Source organism: Acipenser ruthenus, chromosome 26, assembly GCF_902713425.1.
Source record: "Acipenser ruthenus chromosome 26, fAciRut3.2 maternal haplotype, whole genome shotgun sequence".
Taxonomy (NCBI): Eukaryota; Metazoa; Chordata; class Actinopteri; order Acipenseriformes; family Acipenseridae; genus Acipenser; species Acipenser ruthenus.
This window is the reverse complement of record NC_081214.1, coordinates 13,564,349-13,585,297: the sequence shown is the minus strand read 5'-3', so window position 1 is coordinate 13,585,297 and position 20,949 is coordinate 13,564,349. Positions and strand designations below refer to the sequence as shown.

The 20,949-nt window shown below is 38.5% G+C and overlaps 3 protein-coding genes across 5 annotated transcripts; 2 read left to right on the top strand and 1 right to left on the bottom strand.

The window, feature by feature from the left end:
* The first annotated feature begins 1,429 nt into the window (after nt 1–1,429).
* LOC131696482 (FUN14 domain-containing protein 1A-like) lies at nt 1,430–9,176 on the top strand. Its single transcript, XM_059000774.1, has 5 exons — nt 1,430–1,545; nt 5,298–5,448; nt 6,038–6,113; nt 6,615–6,743; nt 7,866–9,176. The coding sequence occupies exons 1-5, from the start codon at nt 1,500–1,502 to the stop codon at nt 7,941–7,943; spliced, it is 480 nt and encodes a 159-aa protein (XP_058856757.1). The 5' UTR covers nt 1,430–1,499; the 3' UTR covers nt 7,944–9,176.
* A 555-nt stretch (nt 9,177–9,731) lies between these two features.
* On the bottom strand, nt 9,732–12,047 carry LOC131701653 (cx9C motif-containing protein 4-like). Of its 3 annotated transcripts, none has more exons than XM_059000776.1 (3): nt 11,979–12,047; nt 10,653–10,723; nt 9,732–9,962 (listed from the first exon to the last, which is right to left on the bottom strand). In XM_059000776.1, exons 2-3 carry the CDS (start codon nt 10,708–10,710, stop codon nt 9,826–9,828), a joined length of 195 nt encoding a protein of 64 aa, XP_058856759.1. In that variant the 5' UTR covers nt 10,711–10,723; nt 11,979–12,047; the 3' UTR covers nt 9,732–9,825. The 3 variants fall into 3 exon arrangements, with proteins under 3 accessions (XP_058856759.1, XP_058856760.1, XP_058856758.1); XM_059000777.1 differs by having other exon boundaries at nt 11,888–11,989; XM_059000775.1 differs by lacking the exon at nt 11,979–12,047 and having other exon boundaries at nt 10,653–11,408.
* Nucleotides 12,048–12,117: 70 nt separating this feature from the next.
* On the top strand, nt 12,118–19,516 carry LOC131701652 (lys-63-specific deubiquitinase BRCC36). Its single transcript, XM_059000773.1, has 8 exons — nt 12,118–12,454; nt 13,012–13,132; nt 13,551–13,637; nt 14,942–15,030; nt 15,133–15,188; nt 15,531–15,662; nt 17,392–17,435; nt 17,896–19,516. The coding sequence occupies exons 1-8, from the start codon at nt 12,350–12,352 to the stop codon at nt 18,045–18,047; spliced, it is 786 nt and encodes a 261-aa protein (XP_058856756.1). The 5' UTR covers nt 12,118–12,349; the 3' UTR covers nt 18,048–19,516.
* Nucleotides 19,517–20,949: the final 1,433 nt, after the last annotated feature.

Genomic DNA, 20,949 nt, shown 5'->3' with positions numbered 1-20,949 from the left:
AGAACCACTTTATAATATCTGTCAGCATAATCACCTTTAAGAACACACCTTTTTACATCGTGCTGCAGCTTTTCGATCCCCTGAAGACCTTTAGGAAAACATTCAGAACTCGACTGCTCAGCAGTTCATTGCCAAGGTGTTTGAGTCTGCCACGCAGAGCAGAGATCTTTGCAAAGTAAAAGGATGACATGCAAAGTAATAGATGATTGAATGACTTTACTGAAAGTACTGTATGTAATATGAAGCCTAGACTACATTTGCTGTTCAGGAAATACACTGCTGTAACGGACTGGTGATCGTTTCGTTTGTGTTTACTATATAAATCTCTCTCTCTCTCTCTCTCTCTCTCTCTCTCTCTCTCTCTCTCTCTCTCTCTCTCTCTCTCTATAGAGAGAGAGAGATCTATAGTATATACTGTGTGTGTGTGTGTATATATATATATATATATATATATATATATCATTGTTCACTCAGACTATATAGGTTTTACTCTATTATTTTTATCTGACACGAGAGAAGTCAAAGTGAGAGATACAGTTTAAACGCAATTTTATTTGGGAGTCAAAAATCACTAGGTTTTCCACCCTTTCAAAGTTATCACAGAAGTATAAACAAAACACAATCTAATTAATTTAACATTTTTTTTTAAAAAGTCTTCTCTATTTCCACAGATTATTAGGGAATGCTACTTTCTATTAACCCAAAGCAAAACAATCTCCTTTTAACAGTTTAACACTTTATGGTCTCCTACAGCCCTGTTTGAAAACCTCACGTGTCTCTCTGTCTTATGGTGCAGCAGTGTAGTATGGAAACTGAACTAACACAGGGCAAAACCCTTCCATCTGTGATCAGCTGATCATCGTTTCTGCTAAACTGGCCTTGTCAACAATAAACGAGTCTGTGAAACGTGATTATTATTATTATTATTATTATTATTATTATTATTATTATTATTATCATTATTATTATTATTATTATTATTATTATTATTACATAGAAAATCTAAAATAAGGTACTGTATGTACCGTTAAACGTCTTAAGTATATAAAAAAACACGATTGGTATTTCTGTGCGTCCTAAAATATTGTCTTGAGAAAGAATATTATATAATAGTAAAAACTACAATAAAATACATATCTTAGATCTATCGATCAGACTATTGTAAAATAAATAAGACAATGACACCATAACAATCCAACATATTAGACTGTGAGGTAAAAGTGAATTAGTATTTGTATATTTATATATTCTCCCTGTCTTATTAAATACTCTCTCTCTCTCGACTTTCTCTCCCTCCGTGCTTCAAAACTCCGCGCCCAATCACTGCAGCCTCGCCCCCTCTCAGTTTGCATCCAATCACAGCAGTCCCCGAGGCGAAACCACACCCTCGCCACGCCCCCTGCCGCTTCATTTGGGCGTGCCCCTTCTAGGATAATGGGTATGAGAAAAAAATGACGTCTCCCTGTCAATTGCTGAACCGGAATTGATCTCCCTGATCTATGTCCAGGTTAGGTTCAGCTAGAAAAATGGCAGAGAAGAAGAAAGGTGAGTCTCACTCGGACTTGCAAGATTTAGAACCGTTATGTTTTCAGTTGTCATGCATTTGATTTATTAATGGACAATCAAGTAGGGAAGTGATGACGGATACTTTCCTTTTCATTTCAAGGGTCGATATTAATGAAAGTGAAAGTTTTACGGCACCAGTGGTACTGCTGTACGAGTATATATCAGCTAATAATGTAATTAATAATAGTGTCATTAGCCGAATTCCAGAATTCTGCCTCCCGCTGTGGGTGCACAGCGCTTTACCGAAGTAAGAATTCATGCAATTAACAGTTAGCGCTAAATCGACTAATATTAGACGACCAGTGAGTCAGTCCATAGGTCGGGCATATTCATTTGGACTGCTGTTTTGTGTATAGGGCAGCGTGTTATGTATTCCGTAAATTAATATTTACTAGTGACCGTGTTTTGAGCTCATTTTTTGTAATTATGAAGGCTATTTTCATTGCTGCTGGTTGGAAATTCCGGTCCCACGTGCCTCTACAATAGGTACTACATGCAAGTTGACTGGGTGGAGCTTTAATTGGTTCAATTAAATAATTAACAACTTGGAACAAAAAAGAGATTGTCAAATTTCCACGGGCAAAAAATCCTCTTCCCCTATAAAATATAGTAGTCCTGACAAAAATGTTCCTGTTAATACACTGTAATTTGAGATTGTAAAAAAAAACAACTCCTCCAGAGGTTCCAGCAATGTAACCGCAGTCCCACAGGCGTGTCTGCTGATATATCCAACTGGAATTGTTCTGAGATGGGCTGGTTCAAGCGCACTGAGACTTAACTCCGCTGTATTTAGTCAAATGTGTCAGGTAAAGGTAATTTACCCGACCCACTTTACAGTAGGAGGCTGTTTGCCCAAGTTGTGTCAGATGTTTAATCCTGTACACATGATATTGGTAGATCATTGTCACACTCCTAAACTGTGGTGGTTTTTAGTAGTTATTTCAAGTCGTGTTGGGATCTCAAATAAACGATCAATGCTGCGTGTCACACATTATCACTCTCATATATCCTCTGCACATCTCTACAGCCTGTGAACACATGGTCTTTGTACTGCGCCATTCCTTTTGTGTTTGAGTCATGTGTTGATAGTGCGCAAACTAGGTCGTTTTTTTTTTTTTTTTTGGTTAACCAGCTTCAAAGGTCGGGTTTAAAACCAGTAGCGCAGCTCATTCTTGTCATGTAGGGGTCTTACCTATTTAGAGGTGTTGCATGTATTCTAACGTGTGGCTGGTAAACCATAATTTACCCTTGTGTGCCTCCGCATTCACCTGGCCTGGTTTGCTTTACAGTTTGTTTATCCACTAGCTCATAACTCTCTATTTACAACCCTGTGGGAAGTTGTGTATACTGTGCTGTAGCATCAATGCCAATGTTGAAGCTCAGACTAAACGACCTTGTCACTGAGCTTGTAGCATTTATGCATTAAGATTACTTGCACTATAAGAAATCAAAAGTATGTATCAATTAGAAATGCTCTTGCTGATTTTTATAAAAGAGCAAAGGTGCAGTTTGAGCCACTCCCTACATTGTGAACTTACCATTTTGCTTCTTTGTGTGAATCCTTGAAAGAGGGGATACATTTACTGAAAACCTGGGTTTATTAGTCCTAGTGATATAATTAGGGCTGTATTTTTTCATGGTCTAAAAATAGGTATTTCAAGACACTTAAAAATTAAACATATGTATTAAAGCAGAACAAAATTGTGTTGTCACATTCAAAATTGAGTTGCAATACAACCAATATTCCTAAATATTTAAGTGCCTACCTGAAAAACAGTAACTCAATTGTATATTTATAATGACAGTACAGTAGGTTGTGTGTTTTACTAAGAATACTATATTTTACTGTAGCTTTCTCTTTAAATAAACTTAAAGGTGGATCTTGGCCCGTGTCCATTATAAATCCGTCAGACTGAAAATGAAACCCCTTTGCCATCTGTCAGCTGATTGAAATTAGCTATTTTGGTCTCCTTTAAACTGAGTGTTGCCAGAAGTTCAGCGTGGGCAAGGTTGGTTAAGATTCACTGTGCATTGTATGCTATAGCACAGTATACATAACTCCAGACTGTTGTAAGTGGAAACACAGCATATGGAAGCTATGTTAGTCCTTTATTTAGTCTGGGTGGTAGATAGCATTGTTTTACCCTTTATCAGACTGAAAATGCTGGTAAATGCAGCAGGCTTGCAAAATGGGGCAGTAAAGCTATGAAATTAACTATAAACACAACATGAACAGCAAGTAGCTTTGAGGGACTTATTAAGAGTGTTTTTCTTTCTCTTACACTTTTACGATATTTTCAGTCATCACTTGTGTTGGTTTCTTTTTCTCGTATGACCTGGGGGAATACTTTGAGCTGTTTAGAAAAGCCCAGCTTCATGCTGAAGTTGCCTGAGCAGTTTTCCAAGGACATGTCACCTGTCACAAACCAGGGTTAGGAAGTGCAAGAGAAGTGAGCTCATCTGTCAACTTCAGTAAGGAGCTGCTTTTACAACAGCTTTGTTTTATTTAAGAAAGCTACGCAGAATTGGTTCTAAATAGGGGCGTGCTGTTACTTGTTACTCAGAATTAGGGTTGCCACAATATAAAAAATTATATTTTTCGAATAAAGAACCATTTTTATTCTGTGATTTATTGAAATTTGATATCTGCTATATATTAGTTTACCTGTTTTTTTAGCATTACAAATGGCAGTAAAAAAAAAAAGTTGAAAACATTTTAATTAAGCAGTAGAATCTGAAGAAGGCTTTACAGTCTGGTAAGGCCAGACACATGTCGTTTAATGTCCCGAGCCTCTTGCAGTAAGTACAAGGGTCCTATTGCTATTAGAAAATGGATACGTTTATATAAATAAAAAAAATTGAAGATTTTCTGTTTGTTTTTTCATGATTTTATGCAGCACTAGTTTTTGTTGCTTGAATACAAACGTTTTTCTCATTCCATGAGTAATGTGGTTCGCTAAGAATTCCATCTAGTAGCCTTCACTCAGGCTTCACTAACCCAGTGATGGACGCTTCATGGGTATTTCCAACTGCCAAATAATAAAAAAAAGCTTCTACTTACATGGAGTCGTCCTTCAGTTCAGGTACCTTGTACAGAAAAGCGAACATGCTTTGTGAACTCTGAAAATGTATTTGGATTTGAGTGCATGTTTTGTTTTATTTGTGTAAGTTTCAGTATTTAAGTTACCGTTAGGCCCTAACATTTATTAGCAAAATAAATTGAAAATGTGTTTTAGTAATTCAAACTATCTAGTTGTCTGTATTAATCGAACTGTTTGTTCAGTTACTTGTTCACAGTGTTTGTTCATAAAGTTCATTCAAAGCCTCCTTCCTAGCTGTGTTAGAGAAGAGAGCACTGTCCTGTGGTGTTGCTGTGATAATGAAGTTGCTGAAAGAACCAGACTGCACCCAGTTGTTTGATTTCTTCAACTCCTCATACAAACGGGATTAGTTGCTATTGTGGTAATTGTATTGCCACTGACAGCAAACGCTGTTTTTCGGGTGGATTGATTTGGAACGGTGATTATACCAGTCCGGTTAAATGAAATCTCTGCTCCATTTTCTAGTTTGAATATAAAGCACTCGGTCGTGTGTTATTACTTTTTATAACCCTCAATTCTAAAGTGATGTAAAACTATGTACCGCTCAGGGTTTCCTGAAACTACCTGACATTGTGTCTAAATTGTAAAGCAGAAAAACACAAACACATTTTCATTTATTTGCTTTTCCAGAAAAGGGTGAGGATACTTTCGAGGTGATGGACCTTGCAGATTATGCCAAGAAACAGCGATGGTGGAACCGAGTGTTTGGGCAGAACTCTGGACCAATTGCAGAGAAATACTCTGTAGCAACACAGATAGCTATCGGAGGAGTAACGGGCTGGTCAGTGCTTCTGGCATTTCAAAATCCTGTATTCTGACTGGCTGACCAGTGGGCACCAATAACCATACTACAGCCACTCGCATCCTTCAAGAAGTTCACTATAAACCGCTACCTGATGCTGTCACATGGTGGCACTATACACAGTACAAGGTTGCATTGGTGTGGTTCAGATATTATGTCCAGAATGAAACCAAAGGAATGAAGTAGACATGCTGCACTGCATTTTGGCGATTTATTAAATGATTTTCTCCAAGTTGTAAACGTGATCATTTTGATTATTGATAAGATACAATTTCTTATAATTATGACAGGTAGAGTGCTGTGTTTAGACCTGCAATGGGGCATGGCGGGCAGGACTTGCATCCTCTCAATGTTATAGAGTTCCCTTCAGGGGACAAAAATGCAGCCTGTATTTTGGGAATTGCTCGACTGAAACTGCATTGTTGTTCCAAAAGCTGTGAATGTAGTTCACGGTTGCCTTCTGATAGGTGAATGGCCAGGCTGTTCAAAGCTAGGAAACTCCTTTCCTGAATAGGATGAAAGTTTGAAAGCAGTGCTGAAGGTACCCCTGTTTTTTCTGGTGTTGCAGGTGTGCCGGGTTCCTCTTCAAGAAAGTGGGAAAGGTGGCTGCTTCTGCTGTGGGTGGAGGATTCTTCTTGCTTCAGGTACGAAGGCTTCACTTACACTTGTATGGCAAGTTCAGGAATGCTGTTTTGGGCCTTTGACAAAGCTCATATCTCTGATTCTTGCGTGTGTTTTTGTAAGTACAGTAACATGCTTGGTCCTAATTTAATATTAAACCGTGGTGGTAGTGAGGTTTGCTTCAGTTGAGATCAATGGAATAGACCCTGCTGATTTCATATTTGCAAGGTTATATTAACACGGTATGCTGAATGTCTTTGTGACCTTGACATTGACCTCTACCCTAATATGACTGCCCAATTGAGGTGGTGTGACTTGTTTGTGCTGTATAGACAGTATACAGTTCTTTTTTACAGTTGGTACATGGCTGTATTCTATGATTCTCTCAAAAAGGTGTTGTCCAGTAAAAATAAAATCCAGTTCTAAAGTTATACTGTATACTGTGACTGAAATTGCATTTCTAAAGTATAGTTTACTGTCCTTTGAAAACTGTGAATTCAAATCACTGCAATTCCTTTCCCTAGATTGCAAACCACACAGGTTACATTACAGTGGACTGGAAGAGAGTTGAGCAGGATGTGAACAAGGCAAAGAAACAGCTCAAACTTGGTGCTGAGAAGCCACCAAAAGAAGTCCGAACTAAAGTGGATGAGGTAGGGAGGCTGAATGTCCAATCTGCTACAGAAAAACTCCCTGCTTGTAACCAGCTCCATGTAAAGACCAAGTCTATTGTCAGTCCCTACCAGTCTTCATAGTCAGCCACCCATTGCAGAAACACACTGGGGTATAATGAATAATAAGTGTCCCACCCAGTCATCATTAGGGGATAGTAAATGTATCATATGCCCTTGTGGGATAGATCTCATTCTAATGTGTTCCATGTATTTGGAGAGGGGACAGGAATACCGAGATATTGTATTTATTAAGCTAGGGGTAAAAGGAACAACACATGCCCCAACTAGGGATGATAATAAACATTGAACTGATCCTAAACGTTTTTTCATTGTTAAAAATGCACGTACGAGGAAGCTTTAGTGCGATGCGAGCAGTATTTCTGTATTCAGTATTTTTTCAGCCTGTTCTACGTTAACACAGAGTAGGTATACATTAGTATTGTGCTATATCAGGGGGCTCCCGAGTGGCGCATCCAGTAAAGGCGCTCCACGTGTAGTGCAGGATGCACCCTATAGCCTGGAGATCGCTGGTTTGTATCCAGGCTATGTCATTTGCCGACTGTGGCCAGGAGTTCCCAGGGGCGGCGCACGATTGACCAAGCGCTGCCTGGGTAGGGAGGGCTCAGGTAGGCAGGGTAATCCTCGGGTCACCGCGCACCAGTGACTCCTGTGGCCGGCAGGGCGCTTGCAGGTCTGCTGTGGAGCCATTCAGACTTGGTCTGATGGCTTCGCTGTGGACCTGCAGTGCGAAAAAAGACTTGTGCTATATCCATCAGGGCTGGTTTCACAGACCTTAATAAGCACTAATCCTGGGTTACCTAAGGTTACCTTGGGTAAGGTATTCCAAGATTAGGGTCTGTGTGACCAGCTGAAAAAAGAACTAGTGTAAATGTGATTAATGGTAAAGTTGAAACAGTTAGGAAATGAAATGGAATGTCGCATCATCCATTCTGCATGTATTCATTTGTCCTAGTTGAGGTTCAGTGAAGTCTGTAAATGGTCTGGTCTGGGAGTATCTCTTTAAATACTGGGTTCCTCATATTTTAATCACACTTTTTTCTTTTTTTTTTAAATGACACTTTTTGGGTTTTTTCTCAACAGGTGACCACATTCGTAAAGAAGAACATCGTACTGACCGGGGGCTTTGCCGGGGGCTTTCTGATTGGACTGGCATCTTAGGAATCTCTATTGTTTTGTAAAACGCCTTTTCTTTTTCATGTATCACAAAATGTATCTCTTCAATGTAAAGGAAGGTGATGGTGTTATAGCAAGGTAGAAAAAAGGCACAGTAACTGCAATGTGTTGGAACCACTGCTGAGTTCTATTCGTACAGGAGTTTGGGGTATGATTAGGACTTCTGAACATGACAAAAACATGTGTCTAGGTTTATACAGTGCATGGACATTCTGTTCCGGAACCAGTTCACTTGCTGATTCAATGTAGTGTAGTTTTGCTTGTGTTGAGCTTTTTTTCTTAGATGTTTTTTTTTTTTTTTTTTTAAATGCAGACTTCAGTAAAGAAGGTTTAATAAAAACAATCTGCATTTAGAATTTGGGCATTTCGATTAGGATATTCCTGTTCCATCATCAAGGCTGTTTTCACCTTCATCACTCCCTTATTGTGATTTTGTTTTTCTGGTAAAGTTTTTTAAAAGTTAGCTTTTAATAATGAGTAAGCTGTTATGGAGCAAAGAGAATATCCCAATATCAGACCACTTGACTGGATCTTATAATACAGATTGGATGCTGATCACATACAGGGTAACTAGGATTGTACCACATAACTGGCTTTTATTTGTATATGTATTAGTGTTAAATAGTTACTTTAAACAATACAGGGAGAACAGTGCAGTAAAGCTGCCTCTTCTGCATGTTGGCCTGCTTCGTGAAGAACTGGGGGTGTAACTTACTGTCATTCCTGTTTAAAAAGGAATGTGACTGAGAATACATGAAGACATCTGGCACTTCAGTTTACTGTCCCTGAACCCACTTAATCTAGAACATAACAAAACCATACACTACTTCTCTGAAAGCCCAGCACAAGCTACTCTGTTAAGTCTTTGATTAACAAAGAAAAGTTACTTAAGATTGAGCTTCACAAGTCACGTAATTTTATGAAGTATTAAAATAGACACATGTAATGGCCAAATAGTTCATACTTAAAAAAATTCTGCAGATTATCTATCTGTGGAATCGCGTAGCTTGTGCCAAATAGATTTGTATTTATTATTTATTTCGAAGCTCTTGCTTTTACGATACCCACAACATAAAGACAGTTTCAGATGTTTTCACTATAATGGGACTTGCAGGTTGTTGTTTTTGTATTGTTTTTTTCTCTTTCAGATTATTGAGATGCACTGTTGTGTTTGTTATTAATATGCACCACAGTGGAAAATAAAACTTAAAACAAAAATGATGAAACTTGCTGAGCTCAAACTTGCAAATACCATGAATGCTAGCTGGGTAGAAAATGATTTCATTTGTGCACCCAATTTATTCAACCTCCAATGCTACTGTAAACCAAGTTCACAGTATTTATAAGATATTTTTAAAATGGCTTTTTAGGTCAAATATCGTATTAGGTTGCTTTAGGCTGTTCCCAAAGATTTTCAAGATTCTGAATTCCTGGAGCTTTTGGTGGGATAAAGACCGCTCTACTCAGAACCAGATTGTCTCGCTACAGGGAAATTGAAAATTGGGAGTGGGAATGCTATCAGTTATTTTGCTTCATTGCTTTCAAAGCCTATGTCACTAGTTTTGTTTTCTACCCAGTACAATGATAATATTGCTTAACCATGTAGCTCATCAGTGAAACCTACCACAGAACAACAGTTAAAGTACCCAAGTGTCACTACCAAAATGTGCTTAAAATAGTGAAGGTTCTTAGTATGGAGAAACTTTGTTGTAAAGATTATTGAAAATAGAAAACGCTTGTTACCGTAAACTAATTCAAAACAAAAACAATCTGTACTATTCTACATCATTTATTGAACTCTACAATATCTTAACACAGTGCAGCCATCTCAAGTGTTATTGGAAGTGACGGGTTTCAGTGATTGAGGTCACGTGTTCTTGATGGTGTCTTCCTGTTCCTTCACAAACCCTGAGCAGCAGATTGATCTCTGAGCAGTGTGCACCTCACAGCACCTCCGCATTGCTCTGATCACATCCTCACACTTGCTCTCTATGTACTTGTTAGCTAGAATAGAAAACAAAAATCCCAGAAGTAATAACTAGTGCACTTGCAGTCAAAATGTAGGTCTTGCAGCAATTTCAAAAAAGCATGTTTAATACAATGATCTAAACCTTTTCACACACTCTGCATATTCTTGAGATTTACAGAAATCAAGTAAAATCCCTATTGTTAGGGGCCAATATACCTTACAGCAAACATGTGTAGGTCTGGTACCATACATGTCAACGTTGGCTCTCAGATTATTGTCAGGTAGTCTGTTACTATTACACTTTTCAGCCCCTACACACATTATTTCCTTCAAAGCGACACACACTGACCCAAATGACAAAAACTTTTCTTATGAGTTTGCAACCTTATCACAAACATCACTATAGTTAGAAATGTATATATTACCCAGCTGCTTCCTAGTACCTAATCTCTTCCTGTACGATGGAAGCTAGACCACTGGATTTAAATTGACACACAGCACAGGAAATAATTAGATACCAGAAAGTTGTAATTTGAAATATATGCAGATCACCAATTAGAATAAAAAAACGAACAAAGAACCAGATATTCAACAAGAAAAAAAGAGGGACCCCATCACAATAAGTATGAAAAAGGATATTAACTTTTAATGCATGCTGAAAAGGTACCGCTTTACAGTTTGTTTTATAACCATCTCAAGAAACAGACTTGTATTGCTTTATTTACCCTGTAAGCACTTCTGGATTTCACAGGCTTGCTTCTGACAGGGATCCTTCTGAGACATGCTAATGACACCGCTGCAGTAAGAAAGAAATGTCAAACTAGATAAGGAAAACCACATAACAATGGGATCTGATTTGTGTTTACTTGCCTGCTGTATTATTTTGTTTGTTATGGATGTATATTATTGTTATTTGACAAATAAATAGTTGGGTGTCTATATTCACCTTTCCCTGGACTGTCGTATTTTGGAAAACAGCAACTCAACCTTTTGATTCTACCTGATGATGGGATGTGCTGTATTGTACTCCTGAAGGCTCTTTTGATTCTACCTGATGATGGGATTTTCTGTATTCTCCTGAAGGCTCTTTTGATTCTACCTGATGATGGGATGTGCTGTATTGTACTCCTGAAGGCTCTTTTGATTCTACCTGATGATGGGATGTGCTGTATTGTACTCCTGAAGGCTCTTTTGATTCTACCTGATGATGGGATGTGCTGTACTGTACTCCTGAAGGCTCTTTTGATTCTACCTGATGATGGGATGTGCTGTATTGTACTCCTGAAGGCTCTTTTGATTCTACCTGATGCTGGGATGTGCTGTATTGTTCTCCTGAAGGCTCTTTTGATTCTACCTGATGATGGGATGTGCTGTATTGTACTCCTGAAGGCTCTTTTGATTCTACCTGATGATGGGATGTGCTGTATTGTACACCTGAAGGCTCTTTCTTAGGTCACGATTTTTAAATTACATTTTTTGAAATTTTAAAACAGCTTGTGTGAACTTTATGGAGTTCAAAAATTGCCGTGCCAAAACTTTGAAAAAACCAAAAACATTATGCATTATTACAGTGATACACAGATAGGAAACTTAACATGGTACAACTATACACATAGTGACTGAAGTGTGTGTGTGTGTGTGTGTATATATATATATATATATATATATATATATATATATATATATATATATATATATATATATATATACACACACATTAATGCACTCCGGTTATGCATTTAAAGTGAGATTTCTCAATGCGTTTAGTGTACACATCGTTGGTGTTTGTTCGTTGCATTTGGATAAATGAGTAGTCTTCCTTCACACTCAGAATACATGGTTTTGATACACACAAATTAAAATACAGTATCGCCACGACAAGCCACTTCAGCGTGCACAAAAACAGCAGTATAGAGGTTTCTAACATATTAAAGTACTTTTTTATTATTATTTGTCTTACTTTGTCAATTTATAATCAAACTCGAAATCCAATACAAGTCTGCAACTTTGTTATCGAGTCTGTTTGTTAGGTTTCGTTTGCCCTACCTTACCTTGAGCGGTGTTCACAAGAAAGAGCTCCGTGTAGAACCCGAGCAAGTGTGACTGACTGGGGGGGAAAAAAAAAAAAAAAAAAAAAAACTCTCACTTTGTTACTCGCATCCCTGTGCAAACACAAGTGGTATGTTAAAAAAAAAACATCGTTCCAAATCTATTTTTAAACTCAAATTATCTGATGGTATGATATTGATGAAGAGCCAGAGCAATTTTCAAAGCGGTGTTTGTTTGAGTACGGAAAGGTTTATTGGACGGAATATTTATTGACGTGTTTCAGGTCGATATCGCAGAACTTTACTAGTGATATATACTTGTATCGTTTTTCTGTTTATTTCTTAGTAAAATAAATCAGTGATTAGTGTTCACAATGGCTGTGAATGCGGTGCACCTGGAATCGGACGCTTTTTTGGTGTGTATGAATCATGCGTTGAGTACCGAGAAGGAAGAAGTTATGGGGCTTTGCATTGGAGAGGTAGGCTACGGGGTAAAGAACACAATCTTACAGCTGATGGAAGAGTGGCAGATCTTTTTTTAATTAGTTTATAATACCCAGACTGCAATATTTTTAAATGGTTCCATTCATAATAAAAATATGCAACTGTAAGGTGCCCCAGTACTGTAACCACAATACTGCTTAATTAAAACATTTTTTACATTATACTTCAGAACCTTTACCCTTTGATAAGCTAAACATGACAAAAGTATAACAAAACACTGTCTAACATTTGTTTTTTGTTATACTTTCGAGATCCTGAGACACTGTACAACCTTGAAAATGTGGGTCTCTTATCTTCAGTTTTAAATTATCTTATTTGTTTGTGTGATTCGATTTTGTAGGATGTTAAGAATAATAAAACGGTCTCTGAGACAAATATGTATACTACTGATTGTGCAAAGCAGATTCCCCAAACCGACTTCTATTTAACAGTTCAGATGCAGTACACTTTGCAAGTACAGTATTGCCTGTGATGTGTCTTGTCTGTCCTTGAACATGTCCTATATTTTCACTCTTTCCATAATTCCCTTTAGGTTGACACAGACAGAATTGTCCACATCCACTCAGTAATCATCCTGCGGCGGTCAGACAAGAGGAAGGATCGTGTGGAGATCTCTCCAGAACAGCTGTCTGCTGCATCCACTGAAGCTGAGATATCCTTTCCCTGATCATTTATACATAGCCCATTGTATTTCTGCGCTGCCTATTGGAAGGGTTCTATCTTTAAGTGTTTATGGAAGTTACAGGGTGCAACGTAGCCCCGTTGTCACAGCAATCAAAATCAGTATTTTGTGTGGCGTGTGTAAGTATAGTGTTTGGTCAGTGCATACTACAGTATGTACCACCTGTTGACAAAATGTACTCTGCCATTGTAATAAAGGTCTTGAAATGAGTAACTTTATGGTCCAGCCCTGACCTTTCCCTTGGTGTCCATAGCATCAAATCCTCCATGCAAAAGTGAATTGCATTCCAATAAAGAAAGTGTTACTCAGAGAACAAGAAGAAGGTGGTTGATGACTTGAATTAAATGAACCCAAACCAGGAGGATCCTTTCTCCTTAACGCCTGTCACAGGTTAGCTGAAATGACTGGACGGCCAATGCGAGTGGTGGGCTGGTACCATTCCCACCCACACATCACAGTGTGGCCATCGCATGTTGGTAAGCAGTGGATACGTGATGCCAGACAGTGCTGAGAATCTTACAGGCTTTTGATAATACTGATCACATGCTTTTTTACATATCTATTTCCCTTCATGTGTAAGGATCATATCATTACAGATGCAAGTCTAGCAGGCTTGCAAGAAATGCAGTGTAATTATGGTGTATGTATTTTTATACAGCTTTAAGAAGCCATTTCTAAACATTAGGGTGTAGCCTTTTTTTCCCTTACTAATAAATGACAACATTTCAACACTGCAGACTGGTGTTAAGGTCTAATAAAAATAAATATGATTATATTCGGGTCCTCTTTTTTTCATAATGTAACATTTAGTTTTTCTAACATTTTGTTCTGTTATGATCCCTCTTTTTCATTATTCCTGAAGTGGAATGTTTTTACCATGCATAAACCAATTACTTTTTTCCCCACAGCATTCAACAGTGCCACCTTGTGGCAATTAAATTAAAGACTAATATTTATTCTATGACTACTTGTGCTTCAGAAAGAAAAGAAAAAGTCCTAAAAATACAGAGGCCCCCCCCCCCCCCCCCCCTTACATTAGGTATCCTGTGTGAGGACCCCCATTTAACCCATATATTTTACGAGACAGATAATGTGTATGTGCTGAACATTCCTGTGTTTGGAAACCACTGATATTACAGACTGGTCCTGTGTACAGTACACATTCTGTGGTTCAGCAGTCAACAGTGGAACTGTACTTTCCACCTTTACATTGAGGGCTGTTTTCATTCATATTCACATTCAGGGGCAATACAGCAGTAGACACAAAACAGTGTCAGACAATTGTATCAGCAATCAAGACAGGTCCTGTACTTTTTATCTGCTTGTATGTGGCACCACAGCTCCACCTAGTGATATTTACTGTGCTGCTCTATAATATAATAGTGAATACCCAATCTTTACAATCCTGCACTGTATCTGTCCTCAGAAATCATCAGGTGACAGGTGGCACTGGAAGCACATTGCATCCAATAAAGTGAAAGGAAAGTGAAGAATCCTTACAAGAACCAAAGGGCCCCCTTACGACAGTGTTGACATAGTCTGCCTGATACACAACGCTTGTTTTGAGTTTGAGTTTACCTAAAAACATCAAGGCAGCACAAAGTGCCCCCAAAGGCAAGACTGAGCACCAGAATCTGACTCATCAAAATGCTGCGATACAGGCTTCTGTGAGCTGTTTCTATTATCTAATGTTTAAATCGGGAGAGTTGCCCTGACTGTATTAGACATTCTCCTTCTACAGTGCTTGTATTGTAAATTGACTTGTTCCTCTTGCTTCTAGATGTGCGGACCCAGGCAATGTACCAAATGATGGACCAGGGTTTTGTTGGGCTGATATTCTCTTGTTTCATTGAGGATAAGAACACAAAGGTACAGCATGTCCTGCAGTGCAGGCTGGGTCAGGGGTGATGGGAAATAAACAGGATTGTCAGGGGTGAAGGGTTGTGACTCTTTGTTTCCTCTCTCCTTCAGACCGGGAGGGTGCTCTACACCTGCTTCCAGTCCGTGCAGGCACAGAAGGGCTCTGAGTAAGTAAACAAATGGGACAGTCAAGCCAGACAGCACTTTTGAAATGTTATGGTACAGAATATCATTGCAAATCATTGTTTTTTCTGTTGTAAATCTAAACAGAGGCAGAACTTAATACAAAAAGCATGTACATTAACGATCAAGCTGGTAAGCAAACAAGGCCTGGTTCGTGGAAAAAAAGTTTATGTAACAGCACCGGGAGAAACTGTTACACTTTGATTTTAATACAAATAGAGAAACCAATACTGTATACTCTGGGACGGATTACAGCAAGCCAGCCTGTTGCTTATTATCACATAACAAAAGTGATGTTAGTTTTTTCTTTGAATTTCTTTTTTAAGGTACGAGAGAATTGAGATCCCAATCCATGTGGTCCCTCATGAAACAATCGGGAAGGTGTGCCTGGAGTCTGCCGTGGAGCTCCCCAAGATTCTGTGTCAGGAGGAGCAGGATGCTTACAGGAGAATCCACAGGTAAGGCTGCCCATTCACTGCATTCCCCTTCTGCACAGCACAGGAGCCGGAGACAAGGGGGTCCAAACGACAAGCTTCTATTCCTGTTGTGGGAACATAAATCCAGCATGGTGGGAGCGTGATCTGGATACACTGCAAATCATTTTTTTTTTCTCCTGGTGAACGATCCCCCCAAAAATGTTGAGAAATGTATAGCCCAGTTATGTTATGACCAATAATGTGTGTTTGTAGTACTGTATGTTTTAAAATATAACGTAATGATATGGACAATACGGGACACAGCAAAGATATCATAATGTGTCCCATGTACCTTGTGCAAGGTGTTCTGTAACACTTTCACTTTATTTCAGTCCCCGGAACCTGCATATAACAGAACTTTTGTTTTCTTTGGAAGAAGACAAAGATTAAATTAGCTAACTGCTTTGCTCTCTCACATTTCTCAGGAACGATTTGCTCCAGAGGCCATTTTACGTTTTTTCCAACCAAAACAAGCTGTATTTCTCTGTCCGAGCTCACCATATTTCCACCGTGATAGATGCACCTTGCCACTGTTGATTCAGTTTTTTAAATCTCCTCTTGTAATAATTATGTTTTGAGCGAATTAGAGGTTACATCAATAGAAAGGCTTATCTGAGTTTCTTCTAAATCAGTGCAAACCGAATTACAGCAATTGTGTTAAGCAGGTTATTCAACGAAGCCTGTGGTATCAGCTGATTATCCTCTAGAGCTTAGCGTCTCCCAAATCTGTTTGTTTTATTCTGCAAATGTTAACACCCTGGAGCTCTGGTGCCTGATAAGTGAAATGGATTTTGTATAATAAATAAATATATATTATAGTGCTACTTCGTTATAACGTGGTTGTCGGGGTCCGTAATTAGGAGACGGCGTTATTTGTGTTTCGCCTTATAACGAATATTGGTGTTTTTGTTCCCGAAATGATTTACAATGAACAAATTAATACTGCAGCGTACCGTGGAAAATGAAGGAAGGAGACGCACATAATTTGCAGGTACTTGAATCCACAGTTTATTGAGACAATTTATTCCTGGCCCCTGTCAGCCTGGGCCACACCAAAAACAACAAACAGTCTTGCACATTCACACAGCAGCTTGTCTGACTCCGCTGTCAGCTCTGTCCGCGTTGATGTGGGCATTCATGTCTCCGCCTACCCGGACGTCAATCGATCCCAGCTGAGGGAAGCACACACACACACTTGCACACACACAGGGTCCGTAGACCAGTCGTGTAACAGTCTAGATCCCGGGTTGTTACAATATATACAGTATAGTAGAAACTGCTATTCCACCAGTTTAAAGTTGACACCACTCTTATTTAAATTGTATATTTTTTATAATAAATGTTGTAAACTGTAAATAAATAACACAGAATCCAACGTTTACATAAAACCCAACTTTTGTGAGTCAAATTGCATTTTGGGGGAAATGGGAGCCAGGCCCGTACCATGTTATAACCGATTCCGCACTATAACGGGTTGTGTTATAATGGGGTGGCACTGTATTGCTAATGCAAGCTGTAGCGTATGCATGGGTTTAGGCACCTACTTGCCGTTCTATTGATTTGTGCTTACACTGGTGAAGTTTTTATTATGTAACCACACTGTCGTGTTTCTGTCTATTTCCGAAAGCTGGAAGGGGTATAGTGCTTGTGTGATATGTCTCATAATGCGTCTTCTGCAACACATATTCATATTGTGTTCTTTCTCTTTCAGTCTTGCTCACCTGGATCCAATAACAAAGATTCACAATGGCTCAGGTATTTTATAAATGTTTTTGGGCTTGTCTTAGCAGAAGAATTTAAGTAATGCATTTTATTTCTATTGTATGTAAAATGCTCAGGACCTAAACTACTGTTCTGAATATCTAGAAATTGTGACATGGAGACTTGGTTTCTGCATGGTAGCTACATTTTGTTTTTGATAAATATCTACATTTAGGTATTTCTGTAATTTATTTGTTTGAAAATATTTCAACAGGGGGTCCCTCCAGACCAAAGTCACTTTAAATGGGCTCCCACCTAGACAGAGTTTGAGAACCGCTTATCCAGTTAGGAAGAAACGTGAAAGGGAAATTTGGTTTTGCTGTTATAATAGTTTAATAAAAAGCTGTTTTTATGGAACTCTAGTTTGACCCCCTGTTTTGAAATCGACAGTGAAACTAAATTTTGATTATCTGCTTAACATAACCCCTGTGTGCTGTGTGCCCTTTCCCGCTAGTCTTCACGAAGAATCTTTGCAGCCAGATGTCGGCTATCAGCGGGCCCCTGCTGCAGTGGCTTGAGGACAAGGTGGAGCAGAACAAGCAGAATATAGCTGAGCTGCAGCTGGAGAAGGAGAGACTTACACTGGAGCTCACAGACCTGGACTGAGCAGGACAGCCGTGCTGGACATGTACAAACTAGCAGGACACTATAATGCTGCTGTGCAAAACGCCTCCGAGCAGGGGGAGGAGACGCCAACAGAGGAGCAGCAAGGTTCTAGGACTACAGCCCATGGAAAACTAGGCAACTTTCAGGGGACTGGTAGCACTTTGTAATCAGTATTCACTTCGTAGCTCCAGCCATGGCTGTTCAGATATTGTAACTTGTGCACAAGGGAAAATTACTTAGAAATGTCACCTACAACAAGTTTCATAAGTTTCCAGAAAATATTGCCTGAAAGTTGCCTTGTTTTTCATGGGATTAACACACATTTTGAGGGATGAAATCATTTTAATGGTATAAAACTAGCAAGAAGCTACTCCTAAACAACAATTTAATTGCATATTCCAATAAGAAACTGAGGGGGACAAACATTTTGGCCTTCTTCAGTGTACTAGCCAAAACACTTGTCTACAAGATAGTTTCTTTACAATTCGGATTTAAGTTCTCAATGCTTCTTCCTAGTTTTGTGCCATTAAAACTGCTTTATTCCACTTTGAAAATTAGCTTTTTGCATTTTAACTTGATTCAAAATAGGGTCCTGTGAGTTCTGTGTAAAGGACAACACCTACTATGTGTAATTCAGCTTGTAGTAGAGTTTTGTTGCTGAGATAACATTAATACAGCGTTTTTCTCCATGGCAGTATTGAAAAGTGGAGTTTACAATCACCCTGCTATTTGATTGTCCTTGAAAGGTTGTAAATGTAAGCAACAGACCATGGGCTCCTGGTTACAACAGGAAATCGGCTGATTTGAACTCTTCAGTTTACACGACTCCTGAGGTTTTTGATTTTTAGTTAAAATTGACAGCAGAGGCAGGTCCATTACCACTGTGATATTTGAACTAACATGTGCCTCTCCAAACAGCATATCCTAATTGCTAGCTGCTGTACCATAGCTCTGCTTTACTGAATGGACTATTGAAATCCAATCTACAGCGTGTGAGTAGATGTTAGCTAACTTAGCTTGACCTCGTTCAGTGGTATATTGGCTTTGAAAACTGGGCCCCATGTCTTCTGCTTTGACATTACAAGTGATTGTTTACGTCATGCTGCTTTTGTTTTGAATTTGAATGAACTGAATTTTGGTTGTTTTCGGATAAGTTGTTTGTCTCCAGCCAAACAACAATACTGTAAATCAACTTTTGAAATCAATATCCAAATTTTGAAATCTGAACGAACTCAGAATTAGTTGTGAACTAATTTCATGAGTTTTCACATGACCTTGCAGACAATACAAACAAGGTGGCAGTACTTTTGTTGCATATCATTTAAAAATAACATACGGAACAGTGATGTGTAAAATAGGATGCTGGTTGTGAAATTAGTAAGTGTTTCAATGCAAGCTTGTTAAATGTTTTTTTTTTTTATTTGTGAAAGTTACGCACTTTTTATGGAAAATAAAATCCTGAACTCCTGCAGAGACTCTGTGTGCTGCACCTTTTTTTTTCTCACTCTGATGGATTGCTTGTGCTCTGTTGCTCCACCACGCTGGTGATTTAGACAGTACACTGTACTCTGTTTCAAACCTCACTAACGTTTGTCACTTGAGGTAAACCATACACTGAACTTTCAACTGGTGGCAATGGTTTTCTACGTGTCTCGTCACGAGACCCTAAAATCCAGCCTAAATGTAAACGCTGAATAAGAGTTTGAAAGACAAGGCTGTTATCTGCTATTTAACCTGATTTTACCAACATTTCAGAGGTCATGTAATACCATCCACCTGATCTACACTGGATCTAAAAAAACAGCATCCTAATTAGCAGGTACTAGCTAATAAAGGTTTCTCTTTGAAGATCACCTTCAAACACATGTTCTGAAAGTTTTTATAAAATTGTAGTCATTTGGACACTTTCTTTAGAGATTTCACAACCTTAAAATAAAAGGTATATCTTTCCTAAAATCCCAAAGAGTTTGACAAAACCCAATTTTAGAGGTCTTTTCAAAACCAACCCACAGATTGTATCAAGGTTTTAACCCTTTGCTCCCTAGTGTTGTCCTGCACAATAATTTAAAAAAATACATTTACAAAACTACCTAAAAACCACCAAAATAATTTTCTTATTGTGATTGAAAAAAACAGCAGTTTTGCATTCACTTCTATGCATTTGTTGTGTTATTAAAAAGCACAAGAAGTCTTTATCAGAGAAGTGGTTGTGACAGAGGAATTCTCTCCTAAATGTAAGGGACTGATAGTCACTGGTCTTTATATGGAGCTACTGTAGGCAGTTAGCTGTATTCTTGCATGGATGAGTTTGTTAATGCAAAGAAAGCGTTCATGAGGGCAGTATGCTTCCCTGACTCTGTTCTCAAATGCAATTCTTCACAGTTCAGATGTCATGCTTTTATTAGAACAATGGAAATATTATAAAGCACTGAACCAGTTTCAATGCTTGCAAGAAGCAGGTAGACAAGCACAACCAGCAATTGCACCATACATTGTCATATGGCATTTTGCTACATAATATTACAAATGCAGAAATTCCTATGCGTTAGTAATACTAGTGCATATAGTGTATTCTCTGAAATTATTAACAAGAAGTATAGTGTATATGGTGTTTACCATCACGTTTTGTCCTAGGTGGAGGTATGGAAACACATATATGATATTAACAACTGGAAATGTAAAAGTTTCTAGCAACATTCATACTGGCATACTGTATACCATCGGAGAGCTGCAGCATTACACAATCTTCTTCAGTTTTACACAAATACAGCCATGCCTGCTTCCACCGTTCTTCAAAAGCCCTCTGTGCTTTCAACTTTACCCGGAAGAACAAACTCAGGCAGTTGGCTTACATTCTCTAAGTTTGTTTTAGCTGCAGTATTATAAGCCCCTTTTCCTTAAT